The sequence below is a fragment of the Camelus bactrianus genome, chromosome X (genome assembly GCF_048773025.1).
Source record: "Camelus bactrianus isolate YW-2024 breed Bactrian camel chromosome X, ASM4877302v1, whole genome shotgun sequence".
Classification (NCBI taxonomy): domain Eukaryota; kingdom Metazoa; phylum Chordata; class Mammalia; order Artiodactyla; family Camelidae; genus Camelus; species Camelus bactrianus.
The window spans coordinates 14,834,414-14,849,812 of NC_133575.1; the positions used below are offsets into that span (position 1 = coordinate 14,834,414).

Here is a 15,399-nt window from a genome sequence, read left to right on the forward strand (position 1 = left end):
TATTCTGTTGACTTGTGTATGTTAGAAAATTTTTATAATAAAAAGTTTATAAAAGGCTTTCTGAAAAAGCACCTTTAAGGTTTCATAAATTATATGAAAAATAAAGATGCTTTCAAATTTAAATATACAGCAAAAAGTTTCTGCTACTAACAATGAACTGAGATAAAATGTTTAAACCAACATAGCAACCAATACATTTGCTGTAACTCTTTCCTTAATAGATTAGCTTACCCTGAACAAAGATCTAAAGTTTAGCGCTTTTCATAACCAACCACCATATATAAAAATACATTAGGGTAAAAGAAAAGCCAGTTCAAGCAATTTGCACCTGTCATTCAAAGCTAAAAACGCCTCCTCAGAGTAAGCAAGGATTCAGCAAGCATTTAGTGAACACCTACCATGTGTCAAGCTGTCTCGGCACACTTCCTTATAAATATAATGCATTGTTTCTTCAATTGCACTCATCCCTTATTTGACAAAACTCAACTGAATAACTATCCTCAAAGAGTTTCTGGAAGTAGAAATGTGAAGAGTACAAATATCAAATAAGTGTGCACACACAGGGGTATGTATTACATGTGTGTAACAAAGAAACGTATAAGGTTACACTGTAAATAAAGTTTTCTTCATGTGTACCAGGGTACAGGTTTTATCTGTCCTAAAAAAAGAAAAACCTCCTATAATATCTACTAGCAGCTAAGTTGAGAGGATTTTTATATGATGTCACTAGGATCTCTAAAAATTACCAAAATGGTGCAAATAGGAAGTATTAGGAGTTAGACTTACTCCCAGAGCTGTGTATTAAGCAATCTCTTTGAAAACTAACTGTAATTTATGAAGGGTAGTTAGTGGGCTGGTATAACAAAGGCCTTTATTAACTACAGTTCAGCTCATACAACAGTAAAGAGCTAGATATCTTTTGTGCATTAACTACTTTTGTCTTTCTCAGTTCGATGATAAAAGGAAATGTGCATTTACTGTAGTTAGACAAGATGTTATCCCCGGGGGAAACTGCATGAAGGATTCACAGGGCCTCCCTGTACAGTATTTTTTTTTTTTTGGTAACTTTCTGTGACCCTATAATCATTTCAAAACAAAAAGGTGTTTCTTTTGTAAAACATCTTGAAACTACTAACCCCATTCTCTGAGGGATAGGGAATAAGCAGATTTAGTCTAAAACCAAAGGCTCCACTTAGGTAAACCCTACCAGTATACATAATTTCTGCAAGTGATCTGATCTAATTATATATATTTTACCATCAGAGTTAAACAGCTACTGAACAGCCCATCAGAACACTAAGAGATGGTATTTCTCTCTCTTTCAGGGGATTATTTCAATTTAGCAAGCCACAGGGACATTATAACCACATCTGCTTTCCTGTGAAGCCCTTTGTGACCATTGTTGTCCCGACATCTCCATGGGACTGGCCTCTCTCCGCCTTTGTATCCCACTGTTCCTCAGGTACCCAGCTAGCAGAGCACCTGGGGCACTTTCCCAAACTTCCGCGAATCTGTGCACCCCATTTCCGCAAAGCAAGCTGACTGAAGACAGGGACCTTCGCTGACTTGTCTCTGTAGAACCCCAATGTCTTGTACAGAGTCCTAGTAACAAGAAGGGCTAAATAAAGGTTGAATGAATGAAGAATAGAAGAAAAGGAGGAAAGGAGAAAGGAAAGAAGGATGGATGGATAGATGGATGGATGGATATGGACAGACAGATGGAGAGATGGAGAGATGGGCCCTCCTCTCCTTAACTGCACATACAAAAAGATTACAAAAGCCATGTAGTTCTTTCACAAGCATCCATCTTTGTTAAGAGACCATGCATCTCAGGGACCTCAAAACCCCCAAAAGGGAGGGATCCTGTGACAAATAAACATGGCTGCTGCAATGACTGGACTCTCCTAGTCCTGAAATGACAGGCTTTTAATTGAATGAGTGTGGGGGAGGGCAGTCTCTAGAAGAGAAACAGCCCCTTCCAGGCATGTGACGGAAGGCTAAGTGATTGTGGAGACCATTCCACTCAGCCTCCTAACATCTTGCCCCAGAAATTCCAGCACCATGTGCTTTGAGCTCAGGGTCAGGCAAGGGTCAGGCAGGGTCAATGTCCACATTAATGGCCTGGAGTGAGAGGAGACAGTTTATTTCAACAGCTCCAAAAGTACAAGAGGCATTACTGCTCCGAGCTCCATCTCTGAGAGCATACCCAACGTGGCAGGACACCAAGAGGTCGAGGTTCTCCCAAAGATGTTGTACAGTACCTCCCCAGATCTCCTTTTCTCCATCAGTAGAAGAAACCCAAAGTAATTACCAAATGCAGAGACAATGCTTCGGTCAGCCTGGTACCAATCAGTACTCAAACAATTTCAACATACTAAGTGGCTGTCTCCGAAGACTTTATCATAATTAACAATGAAAGTGACCATTTACAGAGGGCCTTTTATGGGTGAGGTGGTTTATATACATTATTTTTGGAACTCATAATGCACTTATCCACAGAAATAATGGTACAATGACCCAATGTGGTCCTCCCTCCCAGAAACCCCATTTAATCCACTATATCCCTGAGATACAGCATTGCTATTATAGGACACAATTCCCAGGTACAGTGTATAAAAGTACACAGCAGGGCAGTTGGAATTCTAATGTGCAATTTGGAAGCTACAGCCACTCCCACTATCACGGAGTCAAGGACACTTTCTGCCCCCCTGGCCATAGTCATTAGCTGGCCATACTGGCAGAGAAATCTCCTTGCCCCAAACCAGAGAAGGCAGAAGGCACTTCGAGATGCTTCATTTGTTCCAAAATCATCTCCTGTCCTTCCCACCACAGACCCCAGAATGGAATGGGCTTCAGGGGTTGGGGGTCCTAGACTTTGGAAACAGAGGGAAACGATGTAGCTGAAGCCACTGAGCCAACTGGCCAGCGCTGCTGAGACACCGAGTGAAGGAGGTCGCCTGAGCACTATTCCAGAAACAGCTTTACCTCCAAACTGGGAATCTGCCCAACCATGCTACTGGTTAAATACAAGAGACAAAACTAACTTGAAGATCCCACTCAAGTTAGATTTTTCCAAATGGAAAAGAAAGCTGTTTCAGAATTATTTTGACAGGACTAAACTGTCCTCCTCTTGTTAGGAAGGAAAGTCTGCGGCCCCAGGGAGTGCTGACCCGCTATGACACAGTCGAGCCTCTATGACATTCACACTCATGACCTTGGCTCAAGACGGCACAAGAGATACACAGACGCCCACGTAGGAAGTTGGGTTAGCGACTGGGAGAATAGAGCTTCCCGGTCCTGACCTTTGGCTCCGTGAGCTGGAAAGGGCAGCAGAGAAACTGGAGGGAGGAGAGCTTCTGGCCCTGGAGAGAGAAAGACCTGGAGTTCGTTCTCACCATCGCAGAAGGACACTCATGCTCACCGAGGTGGGGCTGGACTCTCAGCTGGCTTGGCAGCCTTTAAAGGGAGCTGGCACCCACTAGTCCTGAACATCACACTTCTCACCACTGATGATGTGTGTGTGCGTGCGTGCGTGTGCGCACACACGGTATTTCTCCAAGTTCCTCAAGAGGTGCTGAGAAATATTAACAATCTCATTTGATTCATTTTAGAAATAATGATTAACTTGCAGTGAGTGACACTGGAGAAGTATATGGCAGCACAGCACTATGGGCCACCTCGGGGGAGCACTAGCACGGCGTGAAGGCTGAGCTATCCGAAGACGTTCACAGTGTGAGTCTGTGTGCACGTAAAGGTGTGCACGTCACACCTCTACAAGGATATAACCCCACTAAACCACGGTGGGTTAAGGCAGCATAACCAAGAAAATACTCATGAGCTTCTGTCACAGCACAGGCAGTGGAACAGAGGGGAGGCTGGAGCAGCACCCATGGTTGCCCCCACCCCTCTCCTGCATGGTAGAGGACTTCCTTACTTGACTTGGAGAGCTGCTCATCCTGGGAAATGCCGAGGTCATCCGAATCCCCCGACAGCTCCTTGATGAAGTTGGAAGGAAACATTCCAGTCTTTCCATTGAGAACACCTTCCCACCATCCTTCTTCTACCTGCGCAGATGCGAAGAGAAGAACAGAGAGGCAGGGTTCAGGTCAGACGTGTTGCTTCCCAGTTTGCTCTCCCATCTGTACAGTGCAGAGGGCAAAGCCCACGTGGGAAGAGCTGTAGGACCCAAAGTTTACAAGTTAACAGGGAATGAGAAAGCAGACCTCATAGAATCTTAAGATTCAGACTAAGGAAATGGGATTTAACCTAGGGACCACAAAAACAAGAGGAAAAGAATTAACACTTAATTTCCACTAACCTCCAACTGAAATTTGTCATTTCCTTTGATTAAGAATATAGGTAACATACCATAGTAATAGTAGGTCTTGTGACTTGACACTAAACAAATCATATTTTCATATCACATCATAGATGCTGTGGGTATTTCAAGATATTCTTTGCACTCAATGCTACTTTGAAGTGGTGACAGTTATTACATCTACTAGGAGACCTTATTATTTAATGTATTAATAAGGAATTATTTATTATTTATAATAAAGAAGTACACATAAATTAGTATATCAAAATTTGCTTTTAAAATAGCTTGATAGCTACTTCAATATAAATGGGTCCCTTTGTAATCTTGTATGTTTTATTTTATGCATATAAACCATTATTTAAAAACTGAGAATGGCTTTCCCTGTCTACCAAAATGAACTAGACAGCCTAACAAAAGCAGTTAAGAATCTGTGGAGAATATGAACTCAATCAGAAGGTAGAAGGACTCCCTGCAGGTTTCTAGAAGGTTCTAGATTACCCTGAGATGAACTAATATGGGATGAAGGGAGGTTGGAAGGGCAGCCAGACGGCAGTCATCTGGGTGGGGGAGTGAAGGCTGGATTTGGGGAAGGGGTGAGAATGAACAAGGCAGGTACAGATTGGAGGACCTGTGAGGCATAAGCTGGTCTTTAACAACCAATTAGCTGAGATGAATGGAAAAATAAGTCATCCCAAGATTTTGTGATGGAGCCACTAACAGAATAACAGAAGTCAGAATAGGAACTGGCTTCTTAGGGGAAAATAACAGGGAATTTTGAGAACAGGGAAGTATTCAGTGTACTGTATGGTACGGTATAACAGAAAGAAATCTAGAATCTTCGGAATTTTTTTTTTTACCATGTGTATGTATTACCTTCTCAAGTCAATAAATACAATTTAAAATCTTAAATAATTAAAACAAAAAAAGAAAATTAGAGTTAAAAGTCCAGTTCAAATCCCATCCCAAAACTTAGCAGATGTGTGACTCTTCAAATTGCCTACTAAACTGACCCCTGGTTTTCCTATCTGTACAATGGGATAATTAACATACTCAATCAGTGTTAGAAATAGATGCATTATGATTCTGTACTAGGGGCTAGGGACACAGGACTGTACAGGGCATGCTCTTTTTTCCCCTCAGGAAGTTGACAATCTACCAAGGTAGAAAGGGCACATGGTTTAAAGATGGTAGAGGATGGGCGTGACCAAAATTTAGCAATGCAAGGTATACAGACAAGAAAACGCCATGACTTAGCACAAACCAAACTTGTTACACAAAGTTAAGCTCGCCAAGATCTGGGATGCTAAAGGAAGGTTTGGAGAAAAAAGGAATTAAAGTTAAGATTGGCCTTGTAGAGCAGAAATGACAGGTGTAAGTAGGGGAGGGTGTGTGTGAGACATTCAAGGGACGCCAATAGAGCACGTGTTAGGGAGCTCATGGGATACAGACTCGTAGAGTGGCCATTGTATCTGCATGATAACTGAATCTTCGGGAAAGAATCCAGACAACGGCACCCATACGTGACTGACCTTATGAGTATTCAATATCAAATAGTACCATTTAACAGCATTTCAGTTGAAATCATTCCACGTTTCTATGCCAACTCAACAGACATGTATTATTCTTTCAAGGAGCTTTTTACAGGATTATGGTTAGGAAGCTTCGCCATAAGCCTGAATATAAATAGTCACCGGATTTGTAGCATGGGGTCCTTTGTGCTTGCCCTGAGTAAGGAACCATAAGATGACTTTCTCCCTCCCAGAAATCACAGGGCAGAAGGGAAAGACCAAGGGCATGTACCACAAATGAGCAGTCCCTGGTGTAATCCCTGACAGCGCACGACAGCTGGGCCAATTCCATTTGATTCAGTTCGACAGTATCTAAAACCTTCCTGCTCCCAGTAATAAGCAGCTCCAGCCCAAGATCCCTGAGGGAAGTGCTCCTGATGTGTGGGATTGGCAGGCTGCCTGCTGGGAAAACAGGGGTGTCTGCACCTCACCACACCCCCAGATGCCCGAATCACGGTCACAGCACAGTCTGAGAGGAGTGGCCAACGGGAAACGGCAGACATCTATCATTAGCCTCACAGTGGGCGGAGGAGCAGACAATCAAACTACTGCTCATCGCCTGGGGGGTACAATTCCCATTACAGGCGCCACGGAGGGGGTGGGGGTCTGTCCCCAGGAGCAGCAAGAGCTGTTCAGCACTATTTCTTCCTATAGCCTGCTGCTTTGGTTGTGAGATTCAGGCTGCAGATAGGAGAAAAATGATCCTTACCCTCACACTACCACTCTTCAGCAATATTCTAGTTCAACTTCCTGCATAAAGATAAGGACACTGAAGCCCATAGTGACTACATTCATTCATGAATGGATAGACGGATGAATGGATGGATGGATGGATGGATGGATGCATGAACGGCAGGGAAATCAATTGGGGGAAATCCTCCATGGGGGCCAATGAAGCCCTGATTCCCCCACAAAAGGAATTTTCCTTCCTGTGAGAAGCAAAAGGGACCAGAAGAGCCTGACTATATTGGCCACTGTTCTTAGTTAGGTAGCGCCACACCCAGGTCGGTGTGCCCCTCCCAATTCCACCCATATTTACGCAGAACCTATCCTGCATTGCCTGAGGACCTCGGGACAGATTCACTGGTGAACAAACTTCACCCTTGAGAAGCTTCTACAACAAGAGAGGAACGTACAGAGCCTGCCTACCCCCTGCTTAGAAATTGAGATGCTTATGCCCATGTTTCTATATTTACAGAGAAAAAGGAATGTGTCCCTTTGTAGTAAAATGAGGACTATGGATGTTACTAAGGGCTTATAATTTCTGCTCCTAGAAAAGTAATAAAATGGGACAGACACCTACCTTCTCCCTGCCAACACACACTCATCTTCTGTAGGCCTTGGCTCTAGGCTGAGAACAAACCCCCTGTGTCCCTCTGTGACCCACTCAGCCGGCTCTGGAGCCCGTGGCTGTGTCCCCAGAGAGAACCCCACCTTCAGCCCAGAGCTGGGAGCAGGGCAGATTCACATGGGAGTGTTTGAGAAAGGCACAGTGAAACCACTTAAAACAGTTTGTGTCTGTGTGTCCTGCAATTCCCAAGTCTTCACAATCACCAGCATCTAACTGGGTTCAGGGCTCAACGAGGTAGTTTCTAGCTTTTAGCCCTGTTGTAAGTTGGGGAAGCAGCTGGGTGAATTTCAGTCTCTCCACCTCCACCCGATCTTACAAACATTGCCTACAATTGTAAGGCACTGAAGAGGATGCCTGGGAATACAAAGATGACTGTGCTGTCTGGGATGCCGAGATGTTTAGAAAACAGGCACAGCTATTTTATCACACTTTGCTTTATTGCATTTCACAGGTATTGCATTTTTAGTGTAAACATAACTTTTATATGCACTGGGAAACCCCCAGATGCGTGTGACTCACTTTATTGTGATATCCACTTTATTTCAGTGGTCTAGAACCCAACCCGGTATCTCTGAGATATGCCTGCAGGGCCTACTTACCATTGTTGAAGTTTCACCTGCCAATTGTACCAAGAAAGGGAACAACAGATTCACCAAGTCTAAAGTCTACTTCAGGGTATGAGTAGCGAGACAGAAAACTCCATTTAAGGGCTGCAATAGCTTTTTACATCCAACTACCTTTTGTTACCCAACCTCAGGCAGAAGCACACTGGAGAGGCAGGTGTGAGGAATGCATGGGAGAGGGAGAGGCACATGGGCAAACAGTCAGCGTCACTGCTCCAAGAGATGTTTTAGCATTCTTTCCAGAAAGAGAAATGGACAAATCAAGCTTTAAGGAAAGGCCCACATCTCTACATGACTAAAAGTTCCCTCAAAATGTATTCATACTTGGTAAGTTATATGCTTCTGGGAATTCATCGGTTTCTTCTAGGCTGGCCAATTTGTTGGTAGATAATTGTTCATGATAGTCTCTTACGATCACCTGTATTGCTGTGATATCAGTTGTATGTCTGGTATCAGTTGTATCTGAAATAAATCATTTCTGATTTATTTGGGTTCCCTTCCTTTTTTTCTGGGTGAGTCTAGCTAAAAACTTGCCAATTTTATTTATCTTTTCAAAAAATCAGTTCTTATTTTCATTGATCTTTGCTATTGTCTTTTTTAGTCTCTATTTCATTTATTTCTGCTGATCGTTGTTATTTCCTTCCTTCTACTAACTTTGGGCTTAGTTTATTCTTTTTCTAGTTCCTTGAAGGCATTATGCTAACTGAAATAAGTCAGAGAAAGACAAATATTGTATGATCTCACTTACATGTGGTATCTTAAAAAAAAACACAACAAACTCATAGACAGAGACTCATAGATACAGAGCACATACTGGTGGTTGGCAAAGGCAGGGGGTAGGGAAGAGAAGCAAAATAGGTGAAGGGGGTCAAAAGGCACAAACTTCCAGTTATAAGATAAATAAATCCTGGGGATGTAACATACAGTATAGTGACTATAGTTACCAAGACTATATTGTATATTAGAAAGTTGCTGAGAGCAGACCTTCAACGTTTTCATCACAAGAAAAAAAATTGTAACTATGTGCAGTGACGGATGTTAACTAAACTCACTGCAGTAATCATTCTGCAATGTACACATATATTAAGTCATTTTCTTGCACACCTAAAACTAATACAATGTTATATGTCAATTATCTCTCAATTTTAAAAATGTATTCAGAAATAGTTAAATGAGAATTTCAACACAAGTGCTTTCCCCTAGGTAGGAAAATTTTGGAAAATTTTTAAAAACTAGAAAAATATTAAGATAGTTCTTAAAAGGTTTTAAAATTGAGATATAATTCATTTAAGTGTATAGATCTTAATGGTACAAGTCAAATCATTTCGACAAATGCATACACCCACGTAACCCACACTTCTATCATTGTACAGAGCATTTCCATCACTCCAGTGGATTCTCCTGTGTGACTTCCCAGTCACTCTACCTCCAAGCAACCACCAATCTGATTTCTATCGCCTATGATTGGTTTTGCCTTTTCTAGAACCTCATGTAAATGTGCTAAGACATAGTTTTACCTTTTGAATATTGCTGAAAAAAATACAAATTGCTTTTGGAAAACATCTTTTTCTATTACTGGAATTACTGGAAAAAATATTTTTAAGGGAACCACTTCCTGACGGCATAAGCACTTACACTATTTTCCATTTTAGTTGCTTTAAAGAACCATCCCAGTTGATTTGGGGACATGGAAAGCTGGTTGTACCAAATATAAACAAGTGTTATCTAGGTCCTAAATGCCTGAGCCCATCTTTCCCTCCAATTCCTATGTACTGTCTGATTACCTCTTTCAGACAGGGCCAGAACATTCCATACATATAGGAAGTTGATTTTTATTCCCTCCCTTTGTTCTTCTGAGAATAAGGCTATTCCATAGGAGAGGTATCCCTCAGAAGAGAAATCTGCAGGGTAACTCAAAGGGAAATGATTTAAGAAAATATATATGATTTCTATTTAAGACTTAAGCAAACTCTGTCCAGTGAGACAGAGCAGCATCTGTGATTTTCCTGACAGGAGAAAGGGTTTCTGGTGGGGCTCTTACAGACATCCATTAGCAATCCCGGAAAGTCTTGTCCTTCAAATTAGCTCCAGGCTAGTCTACCGGTCCTCAGATTCCTAAATGACTCTAGGCTAAGTTCTTACTATCATTCCAACTTGCAAATATGAACAAATAATAAACCAAGTCAGAAAGATAACCTTTCTGATGAATCAATATCCTGAAGTTTTATTCTGTTACTATTTCTAGATGAACAACTTGTCTACGGGGATGCGTTAACCTTAGAAAAGCTATATGTAAGGAAACTTCGAATGGGTGTTTCTTTAAAAGTTCAGCATGGACAACAATATAACTTTTTATCTCAATCCCATGTGATTGCATCTGCCAGCTCCTGCTTCCTGTACTCCACACCTGCTCCCCAAGCTTCACAGATCATCTTCAATTTCAGAGCAAAGCTGTACTAACATCCTGTCCTCCATCCTCAAGACTAGCCCTGCACCTTACACAATACAAACTGTCCTTGCTGAATTAATCTATTCTTACCTTCCACACATCCAGTTGAAATGTCACCTATTCTAGGCAGCATCATCGTCCCTCTCGCTGAGTACCTTTGTTTTTAAATTCCTCTCTCATATGTCAATATCATTATTTTCCACTTAAATCTTGGGTTATTAGTTACCTTCTTAGCTGAGTTTATCTTACCCTCCCAAACATGTTTCAAAGCAGAGTTCCATTCAATAAATCTTTAGATCTCTAAAAACACAGTTTCTTTCACCGAGTGAGCACTCAAATATTTGATAAATCCCATACCTATGACAATCTATTATAAATCCATTTAAACTTGCAAAGATGTTACTTTTATATGGCTGTAGCCTGTTTTGTATGCTGTTGATTTTAATTTAATCACCATTTCTTCTAAACAAGGCTCCCCTCTAGTACCCTTTTTAATGGAGGTACTAGGGATTGAACTCAGGACCTCACACATGCTAAGCACGTACTCTTACCACTGAGCTATACCCTTCCTTCCTCCTTAAAATGACTGCTCTACCATCTCTGTGCACTAGGAAATCAGAGACGTACACCCCAAAGTTATTTGGAGAAATAACCGTAGAGCAGCTTGGGCTCTTTAGATGATTAAATTCTAATAAACAAAATTTTACATTAATGTTATCTTTTTTGGAAAAGGGATACAAGTTCTTCTAAAGCAAAGGGCACCTTAATAGGTAAGAATTTAGGTATGCTTTGATCACCTATTAATCAGTCACCTTTTAAATGAACTTGACTTCTCATGGGCAAGCATAAAACAAAAGGCATCTTTTTTCACGTGCAAGTCCTTAGAATTCTTACACCAAAAACGAAACGAGGACAATTGCCCATCCACACCCATAAAGGTTGTCTGATTGAGTTACAGTTTTGAAGAATTTCAAGGATCTCTTTAACTCAGCTGAGAGAACCAAATCTCCTTCCATGGACACAAGAAGTAAGATGCCTACATTTCTGGGAAATGCAAGTTACCTTCTTTGCAAACGACAAGACCAAGTTAAGCTCTAAGTCAGAAACTGCAGCCAGCAGTGTCTAGCCAGCATGACTGGGGGACCACAGGGAAACCAAAAAGCTAACCACAAAGAACAAATAACAGCCAGAATCTCTGAACATCCCTTGGGTCACCACTAGGAGAGACCAGATGAGACCAAGCTCATCCAACATAAGAAGTGTGGCTCCTTTCCCAGGCTCCAGATAACATAGACAGGAAAACAAAGAGGTTTCAAAGCACTTTGAAAAAAAAAAAAACAAGAACCAAACACCAAAAAACAAGCCAGTTTCAAAACTCCAGAGGCCCTCAAATGCCATTTCCCCTGGTAACCCTGTCCACAGGCCATCTCTGTTCTTTCCATTAGATCTTCGCCTGTAATGATCAGTCCTCCCCACTCTGGACAAAAATGTCACAAGTATGTAATTACATGATTTCTTAAAAAATACCTCCCAGGGATTCAGCCTGCTAGCTTTCTTTTTGAATTGGCAGCCTAGTTCCATTAATATCACAATGACACTCTTCCCCCTCACAGCAGACCACGCCCCCACCCCCCAGCCAGGAGGCAGAAGCACGGTAAGCACTTTCTAGAGCAACCTTCACTTTACCAACTCACTCACCAAATGGAGACCACCCCATACTCCCCATTTCTCCTCTAAGCCATGCTGCACAGGCCCATCCAAGCTGAGTGCTTGAAGTTGTGACTTCTGCCAGAAGAGCTGTTCGCCCTACCAAGGGTCAACGCCATGTCCACACAAACCTGCTTCGGCTTGTTGCCCTTACTGCGAGCACACAAGTTCGTTAAATAGCACAAAAAGATATAAGATTGAAGAGACTGCATTAGTGGTGAGAAGGGATATGATAACAATTTGAAGGTTTAAAACAAAAACAGTGCGAAATGAGGTGTAGACAAGACAACTAACTAAAAGAGATTGGGGATGAGGGACTGTAGCATTTTAGAAGAATTATTAACTCCACTTGCTTCACTTACCCTGTTATCAATCCACTTTAAAGAAACCGATGGGAATTGGAAAGAATGCATTTTGGATTTGGAGAGGATGGAACTCAAACCAGCAAACCCATAGTTAAGGAAAATACCTTGACCCTATGAGGCTGTGTGGACAAATGGCAAATGAATATACATTTTTATATTTTAAGCTAAGATTACATGTTAAGATACACATATATCAGTTTTTAGGAGTCTCTACTTGATTCAACTATTTCTAAAAGCCAGTCCATACATTCAAAATCCTCCTAAGAGTTATCTCTTGAGGGGTAGGGTGGAGTACAGGCATTTGTATGTGTATAGCTTTGTAATACTATAGAATTAATCTACTAATCAATCAATCAATCAAAATATAACATGTTTTATATATATATATATATATATATATATATATATATACACACACACACATACATAATACAATGTTATATTTTTATTAACCAGTAGATTGATTCTATAGTATTGCAAAGCTATTATTATGGTCTTATCTCAACCTGTCCCTGTGATTTAAGGGTTTTTGTTTATTTGGGATATTTATTTTGTTTTTAGTCTTCAGTGGAATTAGACAATAGCTACCCACTGGCATTTATTCAACATCCATTATAAGAGAAAAGGACAGATTTTTATATTGTACAGTGACAATGGCCCAGGATCTGACCTATTACAAGTAAATTGGAACAACAGGAAAATTAATTTTTGATGATATAATTTTTAAAAGATGGATTAAAAGGTTAACCGTTAGGCTTTGTTTTACATAAATAGCACAGGCTTCACCGTGAGTTTTCCTTTTTCCTACCTGGGGCAAGCCCCGATGAAGCAGAGCCCTGCACGGGCAGGGGTGGAAGGAGGCTGGGGCCGGAGCATAACAGCCCTGCAACCACTCCTCTCCTTTAGTGACCCATGCTCAGCTTCCCTGGAGCCAACAGGTGAGAGCAGGCAATATCTCCCAGAAATTTACTAATAATTTTCCTGATCTTGATTTGTATTTCTTCAAACAACATTAAAGGGAAAATCATCTTCTATGACATAACCATTTTCAATTCTTGTTCCCTTTCAGACTTTAATCACGTGAAAAGAGATAGATTTACACTGCCATATCCTAGGGTATGCAATTCTGGGTTCTGATCTGTTCGTTTACTTTGAAAAAAAACCTTTTTCATACTTCCATTTATTCATTTACTTATTCAGCAACCATTTATTAAAGTACGTATTAGGTTTCAGGCACTATTCCAAATACTTTGAATATAAAGATAGATAAAAACCAGATCCCTGCTGTGGAAAATCTCTCAGGTTAGTAGAATACAACAGATAATTACAATGCACAGTAATAAATACAGATTTAAAGCCTCTGTGTTTACCATCTTAATGACTTCACAATCTTCTAGCTGGATAATATAACTTACTTCACATAACTATTTTCTTTCTTGATGATTTTTCACTATCACAAGCATTGCTGCAATTAACATGTTTCACATACTTTTTTCTGTTAGCTATTTTGCATGGATAAATTCCTAGCAGTGAGATTACTGAGTCAAAGGGTATTAATTCAGATTTTTATAGTTCTTGATATACCTTGCTAAATGGCCTCATACAAGGATCATAAAGCTATACAAAGTCACCAGTTCTTCTAAGCACTGCCAAGTCTTACCACTAAATATTTTCTTAGGATTTTCAAAAGAAGGTGCTCATCATTGTCTTAAGTTGATTATTTTTAATAGCAGGGCAGAACATTTTCTCAATGGTTAAGATTTTTATTTCCCCTTGTGGGATGAGTGCTTATGGCAGATTTATCTATCCTTACCGTTATTACAGTAGCTTCCTAATCTACTGTCATATTTTACATATATAATAACTTTTCATCATAATTTATTGCAAATTTTTTCTTGTTTGTTGTCCTTTTTCTTTAGCTAAACTCACTTCAAATCAAACCAACGTTAGCTCTCTTTTATTATTAGTCACAACTGTTTATTTTTAACCCTGGAACTTCATCCATGGTTTCGGTCTTAAGAAATATGTCCTTCTACCATTGCATAAATATTCTATTCTGTTGTTCATCCGTTTTTCACTCATTCAACTTTCTACAAATGTCTCCTACGTGCCCTTCTTGGCACCAGGGATACAAAATGATGAAATAATGCCATACTAATACGAATTATCCAGAACTGGGGAATAGGCAAAGGGGTTATGGCACGTCCTCCCAGTACCACGCTGGGAACCCCATTAACTGATTCTCTAGGGATGTGTGTCTTTACTTGACACACTAGTTATTATTTATGAGGATAGTTTACAACTCTGTTAGCGCAGATATTAACGGGTATAAAACCAAAAGCGATGCAAGTGACTCCTGTCAGATGACGATGAAAATAAACTTTGACCAGCAGAGATGCGAGTGATTCATCCCCTAGAAAAGATAATCCCAAAGGTTACAGTCTCGCTGCCTTATAGGATACTAGTGTAGTTTTGCATTTAACTTAGCATTTTTTCTTTCATTCATTATAAACACTTGGCTCTTCCACAGTTCTCCTAGAGCCAGCCTTACCATCTTGCAGATCCCCTCCTTAATGAGTTAAATAAAGCTTTGATGCCTGCTCGCTTTACGTTTATATGAGAGTCAAGAACTCTGGCTGCTAGCATCAGCCCTGCCACTTCCACCCATGTCACAGTTCACTTAACTGCCTCCTTGACTTCCAGCTTCCTTTTTTTTTTTTTTGTAAATCATGGGTTTTTGTAAGGTCAAATGGTATTCAGGAAACCAAAGCAATCAGAAAACTGTATTTCTATACACAGATATATGTGTTTAATCAGAATGAATGCTCGGATTCTAAGTCTAAAGCCCAGGATCCCCCAGGCCTGAGGGGGTGGAGCCCAAAAAGCCCGTGCCAGCATCCAATGGGACACTTCACCGGCAGGGCTGGCTCCGGGCAGTCGGGACCAAGCAGGAAGGAGGGAATGAAGCACCGTGGAAAGAATAAGACCTGGCTTCAGCCCTCAGTCCTGCCTCTTCTA

General features: G+C 40.9%; 1 protein-coding gene across 4 annotated transcripts in view; it reads right to left on the reverse strand.

Annotated features, from left to right (window-relative positions):
- SH3KBP1 (SH3 domain containing kinase binding protein 1) overlaps positions 1-15,399 on the reverse strand; it is a 298,864-nt gene that overhangs the window by 131,643 nt on the left and 151,822 nt on the right. For all 4 annotated transcript variants that reach the window (XM_074359924.1, XM_074359925.1, XM_045516323.2 and 1 more), the window contains one exon: positions 3,935-4,064. In XM_074359924.1, the coding sequence (XP_074216025.1) occupies positions 3,935-4,064 (130 nt within the window). The remainder of the gene's footprint in view (positions 1-3,934; positions 4,065-15,399) is intronic.